The following is a 22,842-nucleotide window of genomic DNA, read 5'->3' on the forward strand; positions in this document are numbered from 1 at the left end:
ATTTTTTACGGTGTTCATCTGAGGGGTTAGGTCATGTGATATTTTTATACAGCCGGTCGATACGGACGCGGCGATACCTAATATGTATACTCTTTTTTTCTCCCAATTTTTTTCCTTTTTTTTTTTTACTTTATTTGGGGAAAATGACGTTTTTGTTTATTTTTACTTGAAACTTTTAATTTTTTGGGGGGAAAACTTTATTTTTCCAACTATTTTTTCACTTTATTTTTTGTCCCACTTTGGACTTGAACTTTTGGGGGTCTAATCCTTTACAATGCATTCCAATACTTCTGTATTGGAATGCATTTGCTGTATGAGTAATACAGTGAGTATTACTCATACAGCTTCCGGCCTGTGAGATCCAGGGCCACCGGACGGCAGCGCACATTTAGCCAAGGTGCCTGCTTAATGATGATCATGGGACCCCCCCTCTCCCTGCGCATTTAGCCAAGGTGCCTGCTCAACGGTGATTGTTGAACCAGGACAACATGCGGTACCGGTACGTCATCTGACTTGGCTAAAACTGACTTTAGCCATATGTGATAGTGGAGTGAGCTGTCAGAGTAATGATAAATCTGGACAATAGTGTTCCTCTACATTTAAAAAAAGTACATGGCAAAAATCCTAGTGGGTTAATATTTACAGGTATAGAAAGGGGTAACCAGAAGTGGCGGGGAGGAGAGCCACTGGCGAAGATCAGTCGCTGTGAAGCGGAGTGGATCTATGGATTGTGTATATTACAACCGCAAGGATTAAATATTGAATTTGATCTAAAGCCCTGTTTAGTATAATTAGTAAGTTCTATTTTCTAGTTGCGCAGCTGAGTTTGGACGGGATTATGGTTTGTCACTGATATATTCCCGGTCTTCTTTGTGTCACGGAAGTAGGTACTAGTACTCGCTGATTGTTCCGATAGAACCTTATGACCAAAGGAATGAATGAGGGAGGATTTGACTATGACTGGCTGACTTAATCATGTGAAGACTTTATGAATGAAAGAAGAGTATCCTCTGGTTTAATTGGATGTAAGCATGTAGTCGAAATACTTTCAAGTTTTAGTTGCGGAGTTGAGTCTGGAGGACATCATAGTTTGTTAGTGATACACTCCCGTTCTTCTTTGTGTCTCGAAAGTAACTACTAGTACTTGATGATTGGTCCGCTAGAACCACGCGACCAAAAGAAGGAATGTGAGATGACAATGACTGGCTTATTTATATTAGATTCTATGAATGAAAGAAAAATACTCTTTGGTTTGCACTAGATTCAATCATGTGATCAGGAAAACTAGGACAAAAAGCCATTAAATAATGATTTGGTGCGCAAAATGTGGAATAATAATGATATGGGCAGAATGTTTAAAGTGATGAGGAAATAATATGTTTGTTTTAAATAAGTATTTTAGTATTTGATTTTGAGAAAAAAATGATTTTTTGTTGTCTATGATTGAATACAATCGGGAGGAGATTCCTCCACCCTGGATCTGTATAAATTAGATGCCCAGATGAGGGTGGAGTATGTGCCCCTGACGAAGTGAAAGCAAAACCTCGTTCGGGCTAAGACAGGAGGGCTGATGCAGCTTTATGATATGCCTTTTATCTTATCACATTTATGAATATAATAAAAAAAAAAAGTCTAATTTACCCTTGTTGGTGGTTCTTCACTATTTTCACAATGTATTGGTTCCTATAGAAGGATCGAATTGGAAGCAAAAGGGATCTCTGTTGGGCGTTTCAATGTTCGTCTATATCTGAACGCTGTGCATGACTCCATTATAATTTGGATACCGTGTGGATTTCCTGAGCAGCGCGGTCTTTCCTCTTTGAATTTGCTGACTAAGGGTCCATTTACATGTCCGTAGTGCATTGCGGATCCGCAATACACCCGGCCGGCACCCCCATAGAAATGCCTATTCTTGTCCGCAATTGCGGACAAGAATAGGATATGTTTGATTTTTTTCCGGAGCCGCGGACCAGAAGATCGGCGGCGCGCTCCGGTCCGCATTCATTCCATCCCCATAGAGAATGAATGGGCCCTCACCCATTCCGCAATTTGCGGAACAGATGCGGACCCATTATTATGGACGTGTGAATGGAGCCTTAATGCGTGAAACGTACCCACTTCACCTGGAGACCTGCAGCGCTACATACAAGCAATGTTATGGAGAACTGATTTTATATATATTTGATAGAATGTTCTGCATTCCACCTTGCACATGCTGGAAAGACGTGCGAGCAGCAGCAAGCGATAGTGGAGTTCCAGCTGCAGCACACACGGGTTAGTTGTTCTGCAGAACAGCACCACTTCACCACCGAGTGGGCCTGTATGTGGGACCTGTGTGGCGTGTTGCGCTGTTTCTAGTACTCCACCAAGATGGCCAGGGCTGATGATGCTGTCATCAGTGTTACTATCCCACTTCTGTGCCTCCTTGAAAAAACGCTTCAGGCGATGAGGAATAAGGTGGTGGCACAGAAGGAAGAGGAGGAGCAACAGGGATCAGTCACACGGTTATCAGGCCAGTCGTCCACAGGTGGCTCAGAGGGTGGGTTCCTGCACCAACAGTGGCCAGGTACTCAATTGTCCAGCCAGGGAACAGTTTTGGAGGATGATGATGAGGAGGAGGAACCGTGTTCACAGCAGGGTGGCACCCAAAGCAACTCACAGGAATTAATGAGGCATGGCTGGAGGGATACAGAGGACACAGACAATACACCTCCCACTGAGGATAGCTTGTCGTTGCCTCTGGGCAGCCTGGCACACATGAGCGAGTACATGCTGCAGTGCCTGCACAACGAAAGCCGAGTTACCCTGATTGTTACCAGTGCTGATTAACTAGGTGGCCAACCTGCTGGATCACGGCCACAAGGACAACGTGTCGTCCTTGCTAACATCACTGGAGCGTGATCAGAATACAAGCACGCGCTGTTAGACGCACTGCTGACGGCGTTCCCATCTGACAGCGGGGGCTCAGTGGAACCACAAGGAGGAGGAAGTCGCCATCACAGCTGGTGCACCGGCAAAACCTGCGGGTTAACATGGCCGAAAAGTGCAAAACCTTCGTCAGCACGCCACAACATCCAGCACCACCATCTGATAAGGACCGTCTTAGCAGGAGGCAGCATTTTAGCAACACGGTGGAAGAGTACATGTCCACACATCTGCACGTACTGTAAGGGATTTGTAACGGGGCGCCGAAGGCGCACTCGGTCTCCCATCAGCCGCATACCTGCTGCTTAGCTTCGGGAGCGAGGATCTGTGTTTGACCTCGTTCCCAGGGCGGCTTTGCTAGCTGAGAGGCTCCCTGCTTCTAGGTCTGCCTTGAGCGCCGAGCTGATCACTCGGTGCTCAACTGGTCGGTCTGTCGGTCATGTGACGCTGGCCACGTCACATGACCCTCACTCCCCACTATAAATACAGGCAGCCTGCTGGCCACAGGTTGCCTGTTAATTTAGGTTCCTGGCAGTTGTTGGATACCTGTGTACTTACCTGATCCTGTTCCCTGACGATCCTTTGCCTGCTCCTCCTGTACTGCGCATCCTTCCTGGTATATTGACCTCGGCTTCCACCTGACTATTCTTCGCAGACTCCTTTGGTACTTCTCGACTCTCCTGGTATTTATGACCCCGGCTTCTCCTGATCTTTCTTTGCTTATCCCTCTGTACTGCGTTGTCCTCTTGGTTTTGACCCAGTCCGTTCACTATCCGTTATTTGTCTTGTCTGTCCTTCCCGCGCGTATCCTAAGTTAGGGACTGCCGTCCAGTTGTTTCCTGTCATCAGGACTCGCGAGGCAAGTAGGCAGGGCCAGGGGTGAGGGTGGAGCGCAGTGGTCACTATCCTCCCCCCTGTGTGTGTGTGTAAGTGACCGTTACAGATTAACAGGCCCAATAACCACTGTATAATGAATCCTCTGGTGACCCTGACTGACCATGTCTCTAATCTGACGCAGATGGTGCAGGAGCTAGGAGAAAAACTCTGTTCTTTTGAGTTAGGGCAAGGTTCTTCCACTCCTCAGGCCTCCAGTTTGCATTTTGAGCCCCAGATTAAGCTCCCAGAACCCTTTTCTGGAGACCGGAAGAAGTTTCTCTCTTTTAAGGAGAGTTGCAGACTTTACTTCCGTTTGCGCCCCGTGTCCTCTGGCCCTGAGAGTCAACGCCTGGGCATTATCATTTCCCGACTACAGGGTGATCCCCAGGACTGGGCGTTCCCTTTACCTGCTGGCGCCGAGATGGCTCTAAAGGCACTGGTTCAGGGCAATCTACCTGCGGAGGATTATTGCACCCAATTCAGAAGGTGGTGTGTCCCCTCAGGATGGAATGAACCAGCCCTGAAGAGTCAGTTCAGGTCAGGTCTGTCTGATAACTGACCAGAAGATCCTTTAAATTATCAACTTCCAGAGACCTTAGAGGAGATGATGACCCTTGTTGTCCGACTTGACCGACGGGTTAGAGAGAGACGACAGGAACAACAGTTCTCTTCCCAGATGGTGGCCCAGCCAGAGGCCTATCCCAGAGACAATGCTGAGGTCTCCACCGAGGAACCCATGCAGGTTGGCATGACCCGAGGGAATCTTCGCCGCAGACGTGGAGAATGCTTTTACTGTGGAGATCCTGACCATTGGATCAACCAGTGTCCTAAGAAGGTCCTCTCTGTCAAGTCTCCTAAGGCAAGGCAACCTAAAGACCAGGTACACCCAGATTTTTTTAAATGTAAGCTTTTGGTACCCATTACGATTTCTCTGGGGGTAGATAAATCGCCGGCTAAGGCCTTTATTGATTCTGGCTCAGCGGCCAGCTTTATTGACTCTGAGTACGCTGTAAGATTGGGTATTCCAATGTTTGCTTTACCAACTCCTATCCATGTCATGGCTATTGATGCTACTCCTCTTATTGGTGGTACGGTGAGCTCATGTACCTCAGAGATTTCTCTAACCGTGGGTGTGTGCCACTCAGAGAGATGTTCCCTTTTAGTCCTGGAGAACCTACCGGCTGAGGTGGTACTAGGGTTGCCTTGGCTCCGACTACATAACCCCACTATAGATTGGTCCAAGGGGGAGTTGGTGAGATGGGGGCCTAAGTGTGACTTGTGCTTGTCCGTGGTACAGGCTGGGGTCTCGGTAAAGTCTGATACTTTACCCACTGTTGTTAGGGAATATTCTGATGTATTCTAATCACCAACCCCAGAGGTTCTACCCCCCCCCATAGACCTTATGATTGTACTATAGAGCAAGTAGAGGGGGCCAAGTTTCCTAAGGGGCGAATTTATAATCTTTCTAAGCCCGATTGCAAGGCCATGGAAGATTATATTAAGGAGAGCCTTGGTAAAGGGCATATTAGACCTTCTGTCTCTCCTATGGGGGCGGGGTTTTTCTTCGTTAAGAAAAAAGATGGTGGTCTTAAGCCATGTATCGATTACCGGAGATTAATTAAAATCACTGTCCAGAATAGATACTCCCTCCCATTGATTCCGGATTTATTTAACCAGGTTCTGGGGGCAACCTGGTTTTCCAAGATTGACCTGAAAGGGGCATACAATCTAATCCGAATCAAGGAGACGAATGGAAGACGGCGTTCAATACTCCGGCAGGACACTTTGAATATCAGGTGATGCCTTTTGGACTCAGCAATGCCCCAGCTGTGTTCCAAAACTTTATGAATGACATTCTTAGGGAGTTCTTAGGTAAATTTGTTATTGTCTATCTTGACGACATTTTGATATTCTCTCCTGACTTCGAATCCCATGTGTCTCATGTTAAACAAGTATTAGAGGTGTTGAGGGAGAATCAGCTATCCGCTAAGTAAGAGAAATGTGTCTTTGGTGTACAGGAGATTCTGTTTCTAGGGCATGTTCTGACTCCTAACGCCTTCAAGATGGATCCTGGTAAGGTACTAGCAATTAAGGAATGGGTAAGACCTTCATCCTTAAAGGCCTTACAACGGTTCTTAGGTTTTGCCAATTACTATCGTAAATTTATTATGAATTTTTCCGTAATTGCTAAACCGTTGACCGACCTTACTAAGAAAGGGGCAGATTTGGAGAATTGGTCTACTGAGGCCATTTCTTCATTTGAAAAATTAAAAAAGGCATTCAGTAGCGCTCCCATTCTGATCCAGCCTGATCAGGAGAAACCTTTTATTGTGGAGGTGGATGCGTCCGAGGACGGCGCAGAAGCAGTCCTTTCACAAGGTGCTGCTAGTCTCACTAACCTGAGACCATGTTCCTTCTTCTCCAGGAAATTCTCTCCCACGGAAAGAAACTACGACATAGGGAATAGGTAGCTGCTGGCCATTAAATGGGCATTTGAGGAGTGGAGGCATTTTCTGGAGGGGGCAAGGCATTGTGTAACTGTTGTCACTGACCATAAAAACCTTATGTTTCTCAAGTCGGCTAAGAGGTTGAATCCCCGTCAAGCCAGATGGGCTCTGTTTTTTACTCGTTTTGATTTTTCCATTACGTTCAGGCCGGGAAGTAAAATTGTGAAGGCGGACGCATTATCTCGGAGCTTCCATGCTTTTCAACTTACTGAGGTACCACCTGAATCCATCCTACCAGCAAAAATCTTTATAGCAGCTCTAACGCAGGATATCTCGGCTCGCATTAGGTCTGAACAACATCTGGCATCGGTATCCACCCCAACAGATAAGTTGTTTGTTCCCGTACAATTTTGTCTCCAGCTGTTGGGTGAGTGTCACAATTCTGCCTTTTGTGGACATCCGGGTGTTGAGGGCACTAAGGATCTGGTTTCTAGATCTTATTGGTGGCCCACTCTAACTAGGGATGTCAAGTCAGCCTGTGAGGTTTTTTGCCAGGTCCAAGACACCTAGGACTTGCCCTGCTGGTAACCTACAACCCCTAACCATTCCCAGTAGACCCAGGGCAAGACTGTAGTTTGGGTAGTGGTCGATAGGTTTAGCAAGTCTAAACTCCCGAATGCCAAAACCCTGGCGTCTATTTTTGTGAAAGAAATTGTTTGATTGCATGGTATCCCGGAAAATATTGTTTCTGACAGGGGTGTGCAGTTTGTGTCCAAATTCTGGAGGGCCTTCTGTCAAAAATGTCAAATTTCATTGTCTTTTTCCTCCGCCTACCACCCTGAGAGTAATGGGCAGACTGAACGCCTTAATCAGTCTGTGGAACAGATCTTGAGGTTGTATGTTGCTGATGACCAGCAATTATGGGTGAAATTTCTTCCATTGGCTGAATTTGCTTTGAATAACCGTGTCAATTCTTCTGCTGGGGTTTCACCTTTTTTTTGTAACCATGGTTTCCATCCAAGTTTTCATTCTGGGTCATCCGTCTCCTCCTCTAACCCTGAGGCGGATAGGCTCTCCTCTGAACTGTGCACAGTTTGGGCCCGGGTTCAATCAAACTTAGAAAAGGCTCAAAGTTCTCAGAATCTCAAGGCCGATAGGAGACGTTCAAGGGGGGTGAATTTTCAGGTTGGGGATAAGGTATGGTTGCCCTCCAAGAATCTCTCTCTTAAGGTAGATTCTAAAAAGTTTGCTTCTCGTTTTATTGGACCATCTAAGATCACGGAGGGGATTAACCCGGTATCATTTAGGTTGGAGCTGCCCGAGTCATTCCACATTCATAATGTGTTCCATAAATCTCTACTTAAAAAATATTTTGAACCGGTAGTACCATCGAAAGCCTCGCCTCTGCCGGTTCTTGTTAATGATGCTGTTGAGTATGTGGTGTCTAAAATAGTGGATGTCAGGAAGGTGCGTAATTCCTTGCAGTACCTGATTCACTGGAAGGGGTATGGACCTGAAGAGAAATCTTGGGTACCTGCCAGGGAGGTTCATGCTCCTAGACTTGTTCGAAAATTTCATTTAGAACACCCTGAAAGGCCATCGCCTGAAGTCTTGGGTCTGGTGGCCCCTTGTAAAAGGGGGGGGGTACTGTAACGGGGTGCCGAAGGCGCACTCTGTCTCCCATCAGCCGCAGACCTGCTGCTTAGCTTCGGGAGCGAGGATCTGTGTTTGACCTCGTTCCCAGGGCGGCTTTGCTAGCTGAGAGGCTCCCTGCTCCTAGGTCTGCCTTGAGCGCCGAGCTGATCACTCGGTGCTTGACTGGTCGGTCTGTCGGTCATGTGACGCTGGCCACGTCACATGACCCTCACTCCACACTATAAATACAGGCAGCCTGCTGGCCACAGGTTGCCTGTTAATTTAGGTTCCTGGCAGTTGTTGGATACCTGTGTACTTACCTGATCCTGTTCCCTGACGATCCTTTGCCTGCTCCTCCTGTACTGCGCATCCTTCTTGGTATATTGACCTCGGCTTCCACCTGAATATTCTTTGCAGACTCCTTTGGTACTTCTCGACTCTCCTGGTATTTATGACCCCGGCTTCTCCTGACCTTTCTTTGCTTATCCCTCTGTACTGCGTTGTCCTCTTGGTTTTGACCCAGTCCGTTCACTATCCGTTATTTGTCTTGTCTGTCCTATCCTACGTTAGGGACTGCCGCCCAGTTGTCCCCTGTCATCAGGACTCGTGAGGCAAGTAGGCAGGGCCAGGGGTGAGGGTGGAACGCAGTGGTCACTATCCTCCCCCCTGTGTGTGTGTGTACGTGACCGTTACAGGATCGCTCTCTAAAGCAGTGCGGCGATGACAGATTTCTCCTCAGACAACGGATTTCAAGTCCAAATTGTGCTTTTTTTTGGCACTTCAGCACCAGCACAAACATAAACATCACAAAATAAATACCTGCCTATCTAGGCACTACCTAATACATAGGTCGTCTCTACCTCACCTATAGAGCGCAGTTCACACACAGGGTACGATCCGGCTTTTCTCAGCCATACGGTCCAGCAGCTTCCTGGCTGTGACCACACCAGTACCTTTGGGGAGATATGGTCCTGAAGTCCTCTCGACTCTGACCATACAATCCTCTTTCGCTGGACCCCCCAAAACTCAGGCTTTCACACAGCCACGTGACCCCTCAGTCCTCCTGGCTGAGACCACACAGAGTCTCTGCAGGCTTCTGTTTCCAAGTCCTCTCTCTCTAGGGTCACTTCCTCTCCCCCAGACATACACAGAGGGTTGTTTTATCCCTCTGTGATTATCTCACCAGGCCTCAGCCACAACTAAAGGAAATACATGTATTTGAAGGGCGTGGACTGGTAGGTCCCACTAGCAAACCCACCCAGCAGTCAAAATAAAATCCAGCCCAGAACAAAATCTAGACAAACCTTTCTCGGCAAACCACACTTTGCTGAAACCACTGCAGCTTTCTGGATTTCAGTTATCTCAACCAGCTGAGGTATCTGGGTGGGATATACACCCCTTCCAGCACTATACTGTAAACATTATCACAGTACTTACTGATGGGTCTGTCCCATTTAACTTCTGGGTTTCTAAATTAGACACATGGCCTGAGCTTGCCCTTTACGTCTTCGAGGTGCCGGCCTGCCCTGCCGCAAGTGTATTGTCCAAACGTATGTTTAGTACGGCAAGGGGTGTGATCATGGACGGGCGCATCCAACGTGGACAATCTCACATTCATTAAAATGAACCAGGCATGGATCCCACAAGACTTGTCTGTACCTTGGGCAACAAAGTATAACAAAGTATACCGGCTGCATCCATCCATTGGTGTATTCCAGGGCAGTTTGTTTTGTTCTGTTTGCCATTACCCTCAAATAAAATAAAAAATGTAAGGAAAAAAACACAAAAACATTGTTGTCTACCTCTTCCACCTCCTCCTCCACTCAGATCTCCACCTCCTGGTACAAGATTATTATTTGTTATATTGGCAGAGTAAAGAAGTATACCAGCTGAACCGGATTAGCCGTTGTTATACTCCAGTGCAGTCTGTTCGTTCTGTTTGCCATTTCCCAATGTTTTGGGGCCTTCCCAAAAAAAAAAACTGTGTTGGCTCCTCCTCTGCCTCTTCCACCTACACCACCACGTCTACCGCCTCCTCAACCTCTTACTTCACTTAGACCTCCTCCTCCTGGTTTAAGATCATTATTTTTTATATTCTATGTTTTTTTAAGTCATTTCTCTATCCGAATTTGTTTGCAATGCAATTGTCCCTTTCTTGACCCCATTTGAGCCCTCTAGCCCTTACTACAATTATTTTACAGCCATTTTACAGCACCAAAGTTCGGGTCCCCATTGACTTCTATTGGATTTGGTGTTAAGTTAATCAAACCCAAACATCCACAGGTTCGTTCATCCCTAAACATAATCTTATTGATATTTATCTGGTTTTAAAGTGGTCTCATCAGCCATAGTCTGGTAACAGGAGGCGCTTATTCAGAATGTCTCTGCATTCTGACACACAATGTGTGATCCTGAGCAGGAGACCCACCTTTATGATTTCTATATGTCCTAACAGGACACATGAGCAGGGGTTGTCATCATGAGATTGACGCTTTAACCTTTTTTGCTCCTAACTCCTTACGTATATGGCATGGTCTCGAGCGTGCATCGGGCACCATAGCCAGCAGTTCTCAGCTATTTCAAACAGTAGACTGGCAATAATGCAGATCGCAGGCATTTAACCAAGCACGACCACAGCATCTAAATGACGAAAAACCTGGAGGCACATGCTTCCAGGTAAGGATTGGCTCCCCCATGTGGTGATCGACTCTATACTTTCCCTGTGAATAGGGAAAGTAAAGCTGCTGTTGTAATATATTCACAACCCTTATGACTGCCCTATTTGTCTCCTATATTAACAGAATACATGTGCTTTAAATGTTCATTAACTTTTCACACATTAAATAAATCAATAGTACAAGGGACCATAATAAAGTTTGTAATATATTTTATCAGAGAGAAATATCTATTTTTATCAGCTGTTTACCTCTTCCCCTCCCCTACACTTTCTAAATGTATTTCTCCTTGAATTGTCTCCTGAAAAGGTCCAGGACAGAGCAGATTACACATGTAAATATAAGTCTTTGGAGAGGGGAAGAGGTAGGATTGAACAGGAACTCAGAGCCTTAAACAAAGAGACTGCACACAGTTTCTGTCTCAGTCTAAGTGCTTTTTTTACATCAGTACAGGTCAATACCTCTCAGTAATTTACTCCATCATCCTAGGGCTGCTTCTGAGTGAGTAAGAGAAAGTTAGGAAGCAAGTTCCCCCTTATTTACTATGTGCAATGGATAAGAGTTAATCTCCACCCACAAGATAACTTCAAACTAAAGCTCTTTGAATTAGATAAGAAAACTGCTAAAAATGCTAGATGCATGTTATATACACACAGTGTACTATTGATTAATGCAATGATTGGACAGACTATCAGCAGATTTGGTTTCCAGTACCATCTCTATGCTGATGACACCCAGCTATACACTTCAACTTGTGACCTCACCAGTGACTGCCTGTTCGCTGTCTTTAACATTATTTCCTCTCTCTGTCTGAAACTGAATATTTTAAAAACTGGCCCACTTGTGTCTTCTCCATCTACTAATGTACTTAAACCTGATATCTCCATCTCAGTGTGTGGCACTACAATAACGTCTTTGTAGCTTGCCATATTAATTGGCCTGCCCCTCACCAAACCTTCACCTCTCCAGTCTATCCTATCTGTCAAACTGCTACACCGATGCCTGCAGCCTGTGTCAGTCAGTGTACTGGTTGCACATACAGTACAGTATTCAATTTAAACTGCTCATTTTCACCCACAAAGCTCTCCACAATGTACCACAAGGTACCACTTGGAAACGAACCAGAGTTCGGAAAATTAATCTATGAAGTTATTATGCGAAGTCACACAAGACTTCGCAAAGTAATAACTTCGGCTCATCTGAGCCAATACATTCTACTACTGTATGGAGCACTCGCTCCATACAGTATTGGACCGAATTTTTATGCGAATCGACTTCGGATGTTTCATCCAAAGTCGATTCGCTCATCCCTGATTATAACAGATCCTTGTATGATCCAAGAGGAGTTTGTGGCATTTTATCAAGCATTATATAAGAACAGTAAATGTCCAAGATGTCAAATTTTTTAAATAAAATAAAACTACCCACAGCTTTAGAATCCGATAGAGAGATGTTAGGTGGTAAGATACATGAAAGTGAAGTGATTGGAGCAATTGAAGCCTTGCAAAGAGAGAAAGCAGTATTCTTGGTGGAGTTTATAAGAAATTTAGTTCTCTATTAGTCCAGACATTAACTAAAGTATTTCATTATGCCTGGTGCTCAGATACACTTCCTAATTCAATGACTAAGGCCCTTATTATTTTAATTCTAAAAGAAGGTAAAGAGAAATTGGAGGTAGTCTTGTACTGTTCAATATCTCTTCTGACCATGGATTATAAATCTTGTCTGGGATATTGGCAACCAGATTAAGACGTATAATTCAGAAGTGGGTAAACGACGATCAGGCAGGTTTTATGCCCGGAAGAACAACACCCCATAATATCAGAAGCATATTTCTTGATCTCCAGACTAACGAAATGGGGGTGTTCTCACTCTTCACTCCTTTACTACTGTATAAAGGAGCTACAGCCAGAGTTAGTATTAAAAAAAAAGCTTCTCTCCGGTGTTTATGCCATCCTGTGGCACTCGGCACCTCAATGCCTCATTAGCATATGGATATGGATTTTATTAAGGCTACTTTCACACCTGCGTTCGGTGCGGTTCCGATAATGCAAACGCTTGTATCCGTTCAGAACGGATCCGTTTGCATTATTCTTTTAAAAAAAAGTCTAAGTCAAAACGGATCAATGGGGGACCGATCCGTTTTCAATTGCACCATATTGTGTCAGTGAAAACTGATCCATTGTAAGTCAGGACGCTTGCAGCGTTTTGGTGTCCGCCTCCAGAGCGGAATGGAGGCGCAACGGAGCCAAACTGATGCATTTTGAAACGGATCTCATAAGCGGACCCAGAAACGCCAGTGTGAAAGTAGCCTAAGATATAAAGCGAGCTCCAAGGAAAAAGAAAAATATACGGAAAGAAGGCATGAAGTGCTGTAAGGACATACTTTTGGTTTAATATTGATTATCTAGGTGACAAATTTAGAAATCCTTACAATTTAATTTAGAAAAAAACTGAGTGTACCTAGTGATTCAAGATAATCTAGCTTTTGTTGAAATTCATTCACCCTTATCTTGAAGTCTTGATTCTTTGACAGAGAAAACTGAATGCTAAATACTTTTGTCACATATGCCAATTTTACAATGTTTTAAAGAGCACAAAACATGACAATTTTATTTGTTTTAGTTTACACAGTTGTGTCATATATGAAACACGAGTTCAATCGTGGAGATTTCTTCATGACCTTACAGAACCACCCAATTGCGCTCAGTTTATATAGACAGGTAATGCTATAAACTTGTACTTTGTTATATTATGTAGTACACAATAAAGTACAGCACTGCAGAATATTTTTGTTTTATGTTTGCATTCCCCCCCATTATTTTATTTTATTTTTTCTTTCCTTTGTTTCTTCCCCTTGTTATCCACCATTTTTTTTCCTTATTTTCTGGTACACCTATATAATACTAAAATTATTTATGCTACAGCCTTCCCATCCAGTTTTTTTCCTTTTACTGGACAATTTACTAAAATCATGGTCAACCACCATTTTGTTAAGGATATAGTGGAAAACAATAATTAAAGATGAAAATTATAAGGGATATATGTCCATAGCTTAGACTACATACTGATATAAACAAATGAGCAGCGTTATGTTAGCTTTACACTTACATTATTAGTTCTGGCAGGGAACCGCCTACTGGAGCTCTCTGGATCCGGCATTGCTGGATCTTATGCACACAGTGGTTTTCGTCCAACCGAATTCCAGCCATATATCTGCAGGACCCCATTTAAGTCAGTGGGGTCAGGGTTTTCATGTGTTATGCATATTAAAGGGCTTCTGTCACCCCACTAAAGTGATTTTTTTTTTTTTGGGCTAGTTAAATTAGTTATATTGCGATATATGAAAATATAATGGTGTTACTTACTTTGATCCAGCAGTTTCTTCCAAAAACAAAGTTTTATAATATGTAAATTAGGTCTCTACCAGCAAGTAGGGCGGCTACTTGCTGGTAGCTGCTGCAGAAAACTGCCCCCTCGTCGTGTTGATTGACAGGGCCAGCCGGGATCTCCTCCTCCGGCTGGCCCTGTCGGCATTTCAAAAAGGAGGAGGAGATCCCGGCTGGCCCTGTCAATCAACACGACGAGGGGGCAGTTTTCTGCAGCAGCTACCAGCAAGTAGCCGCCCTACTTGCTGGTAGAGACCTAATTTACATATTATAAAACTTTGTTTTTGGAAGAAACTGCTGGATCAAAGTAAGTAACACCATTATATTTTCATATATCGCAATATAACTAATTTAACTAGCCCAAAAAAAAAATATCACTTTAGTGGGGTGACAGAAGCCCTTTAAAATGAACCAATTCATTTCATTAGAATCCTAGAGATGGCTCTTAACCGTTTAACTATTAACAGTTTAACCACTCGCTGACCAGGAGTATGACGGGAAAACTATAGGCAACCCCTAAATCACACTTTGCAGAAATGTGTGATTAATTTATGTGCAAAGCTAAAAGTTTGTGAAATCTGAAAAATGTACCCTTCTCCTTTGTGGGCACCAAAACAAATGGAAAATCTATGTTTGTTCAGCCCTGCTATAGATGTCAATAGTGTTACTGAGAAATGTTTTTCTATCTATAGTGGAGTCTGTACACTTCATAACATATACTTTTTTGCTGTCTTAAAGGGATTTTCCTGTATTTGTGTATCGATGGTCTATTCTACGTCTAGGCCATTAATATCAGAAGGGCAGGGGTTCAGCTTCCCACACCTTTGCTGAGCAGCTGTTCCCGATTAGCTCTGTTGCCTGAACTACACAGCTCTATCCATTGTGTAGAAGATTGATATGGTTACTACAGTCCTGCTCCTCTTGTAGTGGATGTTATCAGCACTGCAGTGACCATCTGTATCCAGTTAGCAAAACACTCTTATTCCAGCTCACCTTCCTGGTTGATATATACTCCCGACTCCAGACCTTGGGGGGAGTGTCCCCGTTGCAGACTGCAAATAACTTGGAAAAGATTGGTCTTGGATTCAAATAGAGATCCTTTTTAAAAACTACTTCTTTATTGGAACATGCAGGTTACAGCAGACATCACCACAAGGTACACGGAACAGTTGTTGACGCGTTTCGGTTATAGGACCCTTAGTCGTAACATTGTCACACAGTGAGACACTACAATTTAAATGAAACCAGTGCCCGTCCCTCCAGGTTGAAGGGGGAAGGGCAAAGTCCCCATTGGTTGTCTCACTCTCATTCAGATTAACCCTTTTGGGCACTATGGTCTCCTCATATAGGTTGGAGGAGATGAAAAAGAGAGAGAAACCGCACAGTGTGAATACGACACTTGCATATAAAAACATTTATTATCATACTAGACTAAACTAAATGTTTTTATATGCAAGTGTGGTATTCACACTGTGCGGTTTCTCTCTCTTTTTCATCTCCTCCAACCTATATGAGGAGACCATAGTGCCCAAAAGGGTTAATCTGAATGAGAGTTCCAGCATAGTGTGAAGCCTATTTACCTGGTAATTAGAAATCCAGAAGATGGGTGTGACACATAGTGAGACAACCAATGGGGACTTTGCCCTTCCCCCTTCAACCTGGAGGGACGGGCACTGGTTTCATTTAAATTGTAGTGTCTCACTGTGTGACAATGTTACGACTAAGGGTCCTATACCCGAAACGCGTCAACAACTGTTCCGTGTACCTTGTGGTGATGTCTGCTGTAACCTGCATGTTCCAATAAAGAAGAAGTTTTTAAAGAGGATCTCTATTTGAATCCAAGACCAATCTTTTCCAAGTTATTTACCATCTGTATCCACTATACAATGGACAGAGTTGTGTAATTTTGGTACCAGAGCTACTGGGGGACAGCTGATCGGAAGGGGTGCAGAGTGTCAGACCCCTGCCAATCTCATATTAATAACCTATCGTGAGGACAACCCCAAAGGATAGGCCAAAACTTAATAGCCCCTTTAGAGGTTCTCTTTATTATGCTGGTAACTATTATTCTTCAAAAAATTATTAACAGTTCTGCAAGCATCAGGAGCCTGAGACTCTAAAAGACCTATACAATCAAGATGACAATCACCTAGAACTTGGAAACGTTCATGTTCGTTCAAGCTATTACACAGAAAAGGTATGTGCATGCTCTCCCTATCACAGCTCATGAGTCAGTTGAAGGATGAAATTGAGCATGTGGGGGTTTGGGGACTTGAACTTGCAGTCCTTAGACACTGTAATATATAATTATGAGTGTTATACCAGTAGCCAGCCCTTCTTAAGATTACATACATGGCAAGTCTAGAGGCCTTTGCCCGGCTGCCTGGGTGCACAATCGCAAGGTGGGGCACCATAGGACCAGGTCCTGTGTAAGCTACTAACCACAGCACCTAAGTGGTTAGAAGATCAGGATTGAAATTCTCTCTGATCCTGGCTGTTTCAACAGAGTGTCAGTTGTATATTTCAACTGACACCCACCTTCTATGGAACTGATGGAGATAGCCAAGCACTTAAGCGAATGGAGCAGTGATCATACATATATATACACAGCCACTCCAAAGGGGACTGAGGGCTGTCCATTCTAATGATTGGTTTGTCCAAGCTGTAGGACCTCCAGCTATCATACACTTTTCAACTATCCTGTGGATAGGTGATAAATGTTGTTCGTAGACTAAACCCCTTTATGTGTGCTGCATTTGACATAATAATGTTTGTATGTTTTCCTTCTTTAAACTATATATTCACCCATTTACATAGAGTGTTGAAGGCCGTGTTGCAGAGCTGCAGAATGCAGTAGATGAGTACAATAAAGCAAAAAATGACTTGGCTACTAAGGTGAGAGAATATTAAAAATGTATTTTCAATTTTGAGTATTTTTATTTATTTATGATCTACAGTACCTATGAGTTACAAAATGTACTCATTTTTGACTTTCTGACATTTTGTTTTGTAATATTAAATTACATGGTATTTAAATAGGCTTTTTCTTACATAAAGTTAAAAGGGTATTCCTCTTGGTACAAGTTATCCCCTATCGACAGGATAGGTTATAACCTTACGATCACTGGGACCCCAAATGATCACAATAACGGGGATCCCTTTTCCCCTGCAGCTATTTATTATTTATTTCATGCACTTATATAGCGCTGCTATATTCTGCAGCACTTTACAGACATTAGCAGCAAGCTTTCCCTAATAGGGCTCACAATTTAATTTCCCTATCAGTATGTTTTTGGAGCGTGGGAGGAAACCCATGCAAACATGCGGATAACATACAAGCTCCATGCAGATGTTGTCTTTGGTCAGATTTGAACCTAGGACCCCAATGCCGCAAGGCACCACTGAGTCACCGTGCTGCAGCTCCACTGAAATGACCAGAGCGGCCAGTCGCACATGTGCATGGAGACTCTATTCATTTCTATTGGAGTTCCAGAGATAGAGTACAGGGAAAAGCATGCAGTTTGCAAAAAGCTCAGGCTTGAGCCTAAACTAGTCACTGATGATGCTATTATGCCTTGAATAAACGTCTCTTCATATCATCAAGGTCCTTCTTCGCTATAAAACAAAATGCTGATGGAACGGAAGACATCCTGACGCATCCTGAATGGATCTCTTTCCATTCAGAATGCCTGGGGACTAAACGGAAATGTTTTTTCCCGGTATTGAGATCCTCTGCCGGATATCAATACTGGAGAACAACACAAGTGTGAAAGTAGCCCAAGCTGTGTAATCCTAACTGTCATTTGGGTGCTCACCTTGTTTAATGGATAATTAATTCTGTTACACTTTTATTCTCAAATTGGGATGAATAAACTGTGTAATCTAACCGTTATTTGGGTGCCCACCTTGTTTAATAGATAAGCAATTCTATTACGCCTTTATTCTCAAATTGGGGTGGATGAGCTGACTAATCTGACCATTATTTCGGTGCCCACCTTGTTTAATAGATAAGCAATTCCATTAGGCCTTGATTCTTATATTGGGGTGAATAAACAATGTCATATAACCGGTTATGTGGTGTGCACCTGATTTCATAGATAAGCAATTCCAGGCACAGTTCAGAGTGGTCCTCAAGCATACTATCTATGCAGAGCATGGTGGTGAGCGCGATGACGTCAGCGCAGGTCCTTTTGCAGGTTTGGCAAGAAGAAGAAAGAAGACTATAACGGCTGCGTGATCAAGTGGATGAGGTAAGTAATTGTTTATTATTTTTTAACCCTTAATGGATATTTTACTTAGCATTCTGTATTAAAGAATGCTATTATTTTCCATTATAACCATGTTATAATGGAAAATAATAACGTAAATGGACTTTAATGGGGTCCCGGGGCTCATCCCTATTTATTCACATCATCTCCTTAGCAACCATCCGTGAAAATCTCATTGCATCCATACTTGCTTGCTTATGCAATGCGATTTTCATGCAGCCCTATTCATTTCTATGGGGCCTGCGTTGCTTGAAAAACGCAGAATATAGAACATGCTGCGATTTTCAAGCAACGCACAAGTGATGTGTGAAAAACATTGCTCATGTACACAGCCCCATTGAAATGAATGGGTCAGGATTCAGTGTGGGTGCAATGTGTGCACGTCACGCATTGCACCCGCGCGGAAAACTCGCCCGTATGAAAGGGGCCTAAGAGTGACGCCTGTCACCGACACACAGACAAACACTTTCACTACCACAATGGACTGGCTATGTATGTTTCTGCGCCGCACAGTGATGTACACTGAGATACCCTCTCCCTGCAGGCCGGGAAATAGCTGATTTTTTGCTCATCTCTATCAGAGGGTGGTCATTAACGGTACACACTTAGATTGGGTTACCATCACTAATGCGGTTCCACAGGGGTCCGTATTCGGCCCTATTCTATTCAATATATTTATTAGGGTCTATTCACACACCCGTAAGTGTTTTGTGGATCCGCAAAACACTGACACCGGCCATGTGCACATAGCCGGCACTATAATAGAAAATGGCATGTTCTATTTTTCTGCAGAGCCGCAGACCGGAAGTGCGGATGCGGACAGCACACTGTGTGCTTTCCGCATCTTTTCCGGCCGCATTGAAAATGAACGGACGTCTGAATGGAGCCTTTATGATCTTGTAGAAGGCTTGCACTGTAAAATATCAATGTTTGCAGATGACACTAAACTGAAGAGGGCAGTATACTGCTACAGATGGATCTGGCTGTGTTGGAGGCTTGGGCAGAGACGTGGCAGATGAGGTTTAACCCTTTTTCTACCATTGCCATACATGTACGGCGCTAGAGTGATGGGTAAACATGGCGCCTGCTTGCACGTGCAGCGCTCCCATGGCCGGCGGGTCTCCACTGTTTCATATAGCAGTGACCCGTGACTAATGACCGTAACCAGCAATAATTCTGATCGCTGTCATTACAGCCTTTTAGATGCCGTGATCAAGTGTGATCACGGCATCTAAACAGTCAAGAACCCAGAAGTGTGCACTGCGGCCAATGGGGATGCTGGCAATTGACTTTAATACACTGTAATTCTTATGTTGGCCTTCAGGTGGCAATGAGCAATTCACATATTATGATACTGCTGTATCGAACATGGTAATATTGAAGAAGAGAAAAAGTAGTGAGTGTTGTAGCCTCAAACAATGGCTAAAAAAATAAAAAAAAAGTAAAAAAAACGAGGGGACATCCTCTGCATCTAGAGGAAAGAAGGTTTGTACACAAACATAGAAGAGGATTCTTTACAGTAAAAACAGTGAGACTATGGAACTCTATGCCTGAGGAGGTGGTGATGGTAACTTCACTAAAAGAGTTCAAGAGGGGCCTGGATGTTTTTGGTTTGGAATATTTCTGGAGTGTAATAATATTACAAGTTATAGTTATTAGATTTCTGGAGAGGTCGTTGATCCAGGGAGTTATTCTGATTGGCTGATTGAAGTCGGGAAGGAATTTTTCCCCCCTAAAATCAGGAAAAATGGCTTCTACCTTAGTTTTTTTTTTTGCCTTCCTCTGGATCAACTTGCAGGATAACAGGCTGAAATACAGGTGAAAAGTCCATTTATTTCAGTAATGCAAATTAAAAACAATTGCATTAATGCAGCTTAAAATTAGAATTTTGTGAAAAGGTTCAATATTCTAGGCTCAAAGTGTCACACTCTAGTAAGCTAATTAATCCATATCCCCTGAGCAAAGGGTACTTCAAAATTTTGATTTTGGGGTTTCATAAGCTATAAGCCATAATCATCCAAATTATAACAAATGAAGGCTTGAAATATCTCGCTTTGCATGTAATGAGTCTATCTCATATGTTAGTTTCACCTTTTAAAAGGCTTCTGTCACCCCACTAAAGTGATTTTTTTTTTTTGGGCTAGTTAAATTAGTTATATAGCGATATATTAAAATATAATAGTGTTCCTTACTTTGATCCAGCAGTTTAGTCAAAAAACGAAGTTTTATCAGATGCAAATTCGGTCTCTACCAGCAAGTAGGGCGTCTACTTGCTGGTAGCTGCTGCAGAAATCCGCCCCCTCCTCTTGTTGATTGACAGGGCCAGCCGGGATCTCCTCCTCCGGCCAGCCCTGTCGGCATTTCAAAAATCGCGCGCCCGTGTTGAATCTGCGCAGGCGCTCTGAGATGAGGAGGCTCGTCTCCTCAGAGCTCCCTCAGTGCGCCTGCGCCGATGACATCATCGAAATAGAAGACGTCATAGGCGCAGGCGCACTGAGGGAGTTCTGAGGAGACGAGCCTCCTCATCTCAGAGCGCCTGCGCAGATTCAACACGGGCGTGCGATTTTTGAAACGCCGACAGGGCTGGCCGGAGGAGGAGATCCCGGCTGGCCCTGTCAATTAACAAGAGGAGGGGGCGGATTTCTGCAGCAGCTACCAGCAAGTAGACGCCCTACTTGCTGGTAGAGACGGAATTTGCATATGATAAAACTTTGTTTTTTGACTAAACTGCTGGATCAAAGTAAGGAACACTATTATATTTTCATATATCGCTATATAACTAATTTAACTAGCCCAAAAAAAAAAATCACTTTAGTGGGGTGACAGAAACCCTTTAAGTTGTATTACTGAAATAAATGAACTTTACACGATATTCAAATTTTTCGAGTTTCACCTGTAGAGTTTCAGCCGTACAAACTATGTTACTATGTTACAGTGTAATTGTACTATAAAAAGAAGACTCTGTCTGGAAGGTCAAAACCACCGAATTTTAAAAAGGACAATTTCTTCGGGTTGAGGACAGTATGAGGGGATATAGACTGGGAGTATCTATTGTCACATAACAGTACAGAGGATGAATGGGAGAGCTTTAATCTACATTGGGTAATTATACTGAAAAAATTTATTTCTGTAGGTAACAAACCGCTAAAGTTAAACAACACATGACTTTACAGCTACTGTAAAAAGGGCAATATAGGACAAAAATGCATTTAAAAAATACAAATTTGAGAGGTCAGCTGTAGCCTTTGAAATATACAAAGGGCTTAATTAAATATGTAATAAAAAGAGATAGAATATGCAAAAATACAAAATGAACAACAGGTGCCCAAAGAAAGTAAAACAAATCCCCAAAAAATTCTTTGAATGTATAACATATTTTTCATCCTATAAGAAATTTTTTCTCCCCAAAAGTTGGGGGAAAATGGCAGTGCATCTTATGGGGCAAATACTAATAACTGCTTAATACAGTGCTCCGCGTGCTGGCTCTGTACTCACCACTCCCCTGTAGATATGGTCCAAGCCAAGTTAAGGTAAATTTGAACAAGACTCTAGCTCCAGATGCATAACACCCGGCCGGCATCTGACTTCCTGGCTCCGTTCCCTGCAAGCAGCAGCGGCGCAAGGGAGCGGAACTGGGCGGGAAATTCAAATAAATATAAACATAAAAAGTGACACACACACATAAAAGAGGTTATACATTGTAATCTGAGAGGATTACACTGTATAACCTCAGATCTGACATTTGATCACTGTACAGTTGTAACAGTACAGCCTGGATCGCAGCGGCTCCCTGTGACTCCGCCCACTTACCTCCGGGCCTTAAATAGAAGACAGGTGCTAAGCAGGGTGTTCCACTAATGGAGTGCGCACCCTGCTAGCTCCATTGCATCTGAGGACTCTGTCCACATATCCAGACCTGGATCCCTAACAACATTGTGAAGGACTGCCTACCTTCTTGCCACTGGCTTCCCCACTGCTGGCTTCCTAGCCAGGACCAACTAACCGCAAGTATATGCCTGTTACCTGCTCTGATTAAGGTCCTGGAACTCAGAGTGGGGTGGTTCCTGCTGGTGTGAGGCGATATTCCCAAACCAACTCTGAACTCAGGACATGCTATACAAACTCTGAACCTACTGCATATTATATACTAAACTGAGGACATGCTATACTAACTCTGAACCTACTGCATATTATATACTAAACTGAGGACATGCTATACTAACTCTGAACCTGCTGCATATTATATACTAAACTGAGGACATGCTATACTAACTCTGAACCTGCTGCATATTATATACTAAACTGAGGACATGCTATACTAACTCTGAACCTGCTGCATGTTATATACTAAACTGAGAACATGCTATACTAACTCTGAACCTGCTGCATATTATATACTAAACTGAGGACATGCTATACTAACTCTGAACCTGCTGCATATTATATACTAAAACTGAGGACATGCTATACTAACTCTGAACCTACTGCATACTACATACTAAACTGAGGACATGCTATATACTAACCCTGAACCTATGGCATACTATATACTAAACTGAGGGCATACTATATACTAACTCTGAACTGTGCACAGGCTTATACTAACTTGTGACTCCTGTAATACTGG

General features: G+C 43.5%; 1 protein-coding gene across 3 annotated transcripts in view; it reads left to right on the forward strand.

Moving 5' to 3' along the window:
* VPS16 (VPS16 core subunit of CORVET and HOPS complexes) overlaps positions 1 to 22,842 on the forward strand; it is a 558,269-nt gene that overhangs the window by 422,373 nt on the left and 113,054 nt on the right. For 2 of the 3 annotated variants that reach the window (XM_040439647.1, XM_040439649.1), the window contains exons 18-20: positions 13,184 to 13,281; positions 16,037 to 16,144; positions 16,765 to 16,842. In XM_040439647.1, coding sequence (XP_040295581.1) covers positions 13,184 to 13,281; positions 16,037 to 16,144; positions 16,765 to 16,842 — 284 coding nt within the window. The remainder of the gene's footprint in view (positions 1 to 13,183; positions 13,282 to 16,036; positions 16,145 to 16,764; positions 16,843 to 22,842) is intronic. The other variant, XM_040439648.1, reaches the window with a different exon arrangement.

Source organism: Bufo bufo, chromosome 7 (assembly GCF_905171765.1).
Source record: "Bufo bufo chromosome 7, aBufBuf1.1, whole genome shotgun sequence".
Taxonomy (NCBI): domain Eukaryota; kingdom Metazoa; phylum Chordata; class Amphibia; order Anura; family Bufonidae; genus Bufo; species Bufo bufo.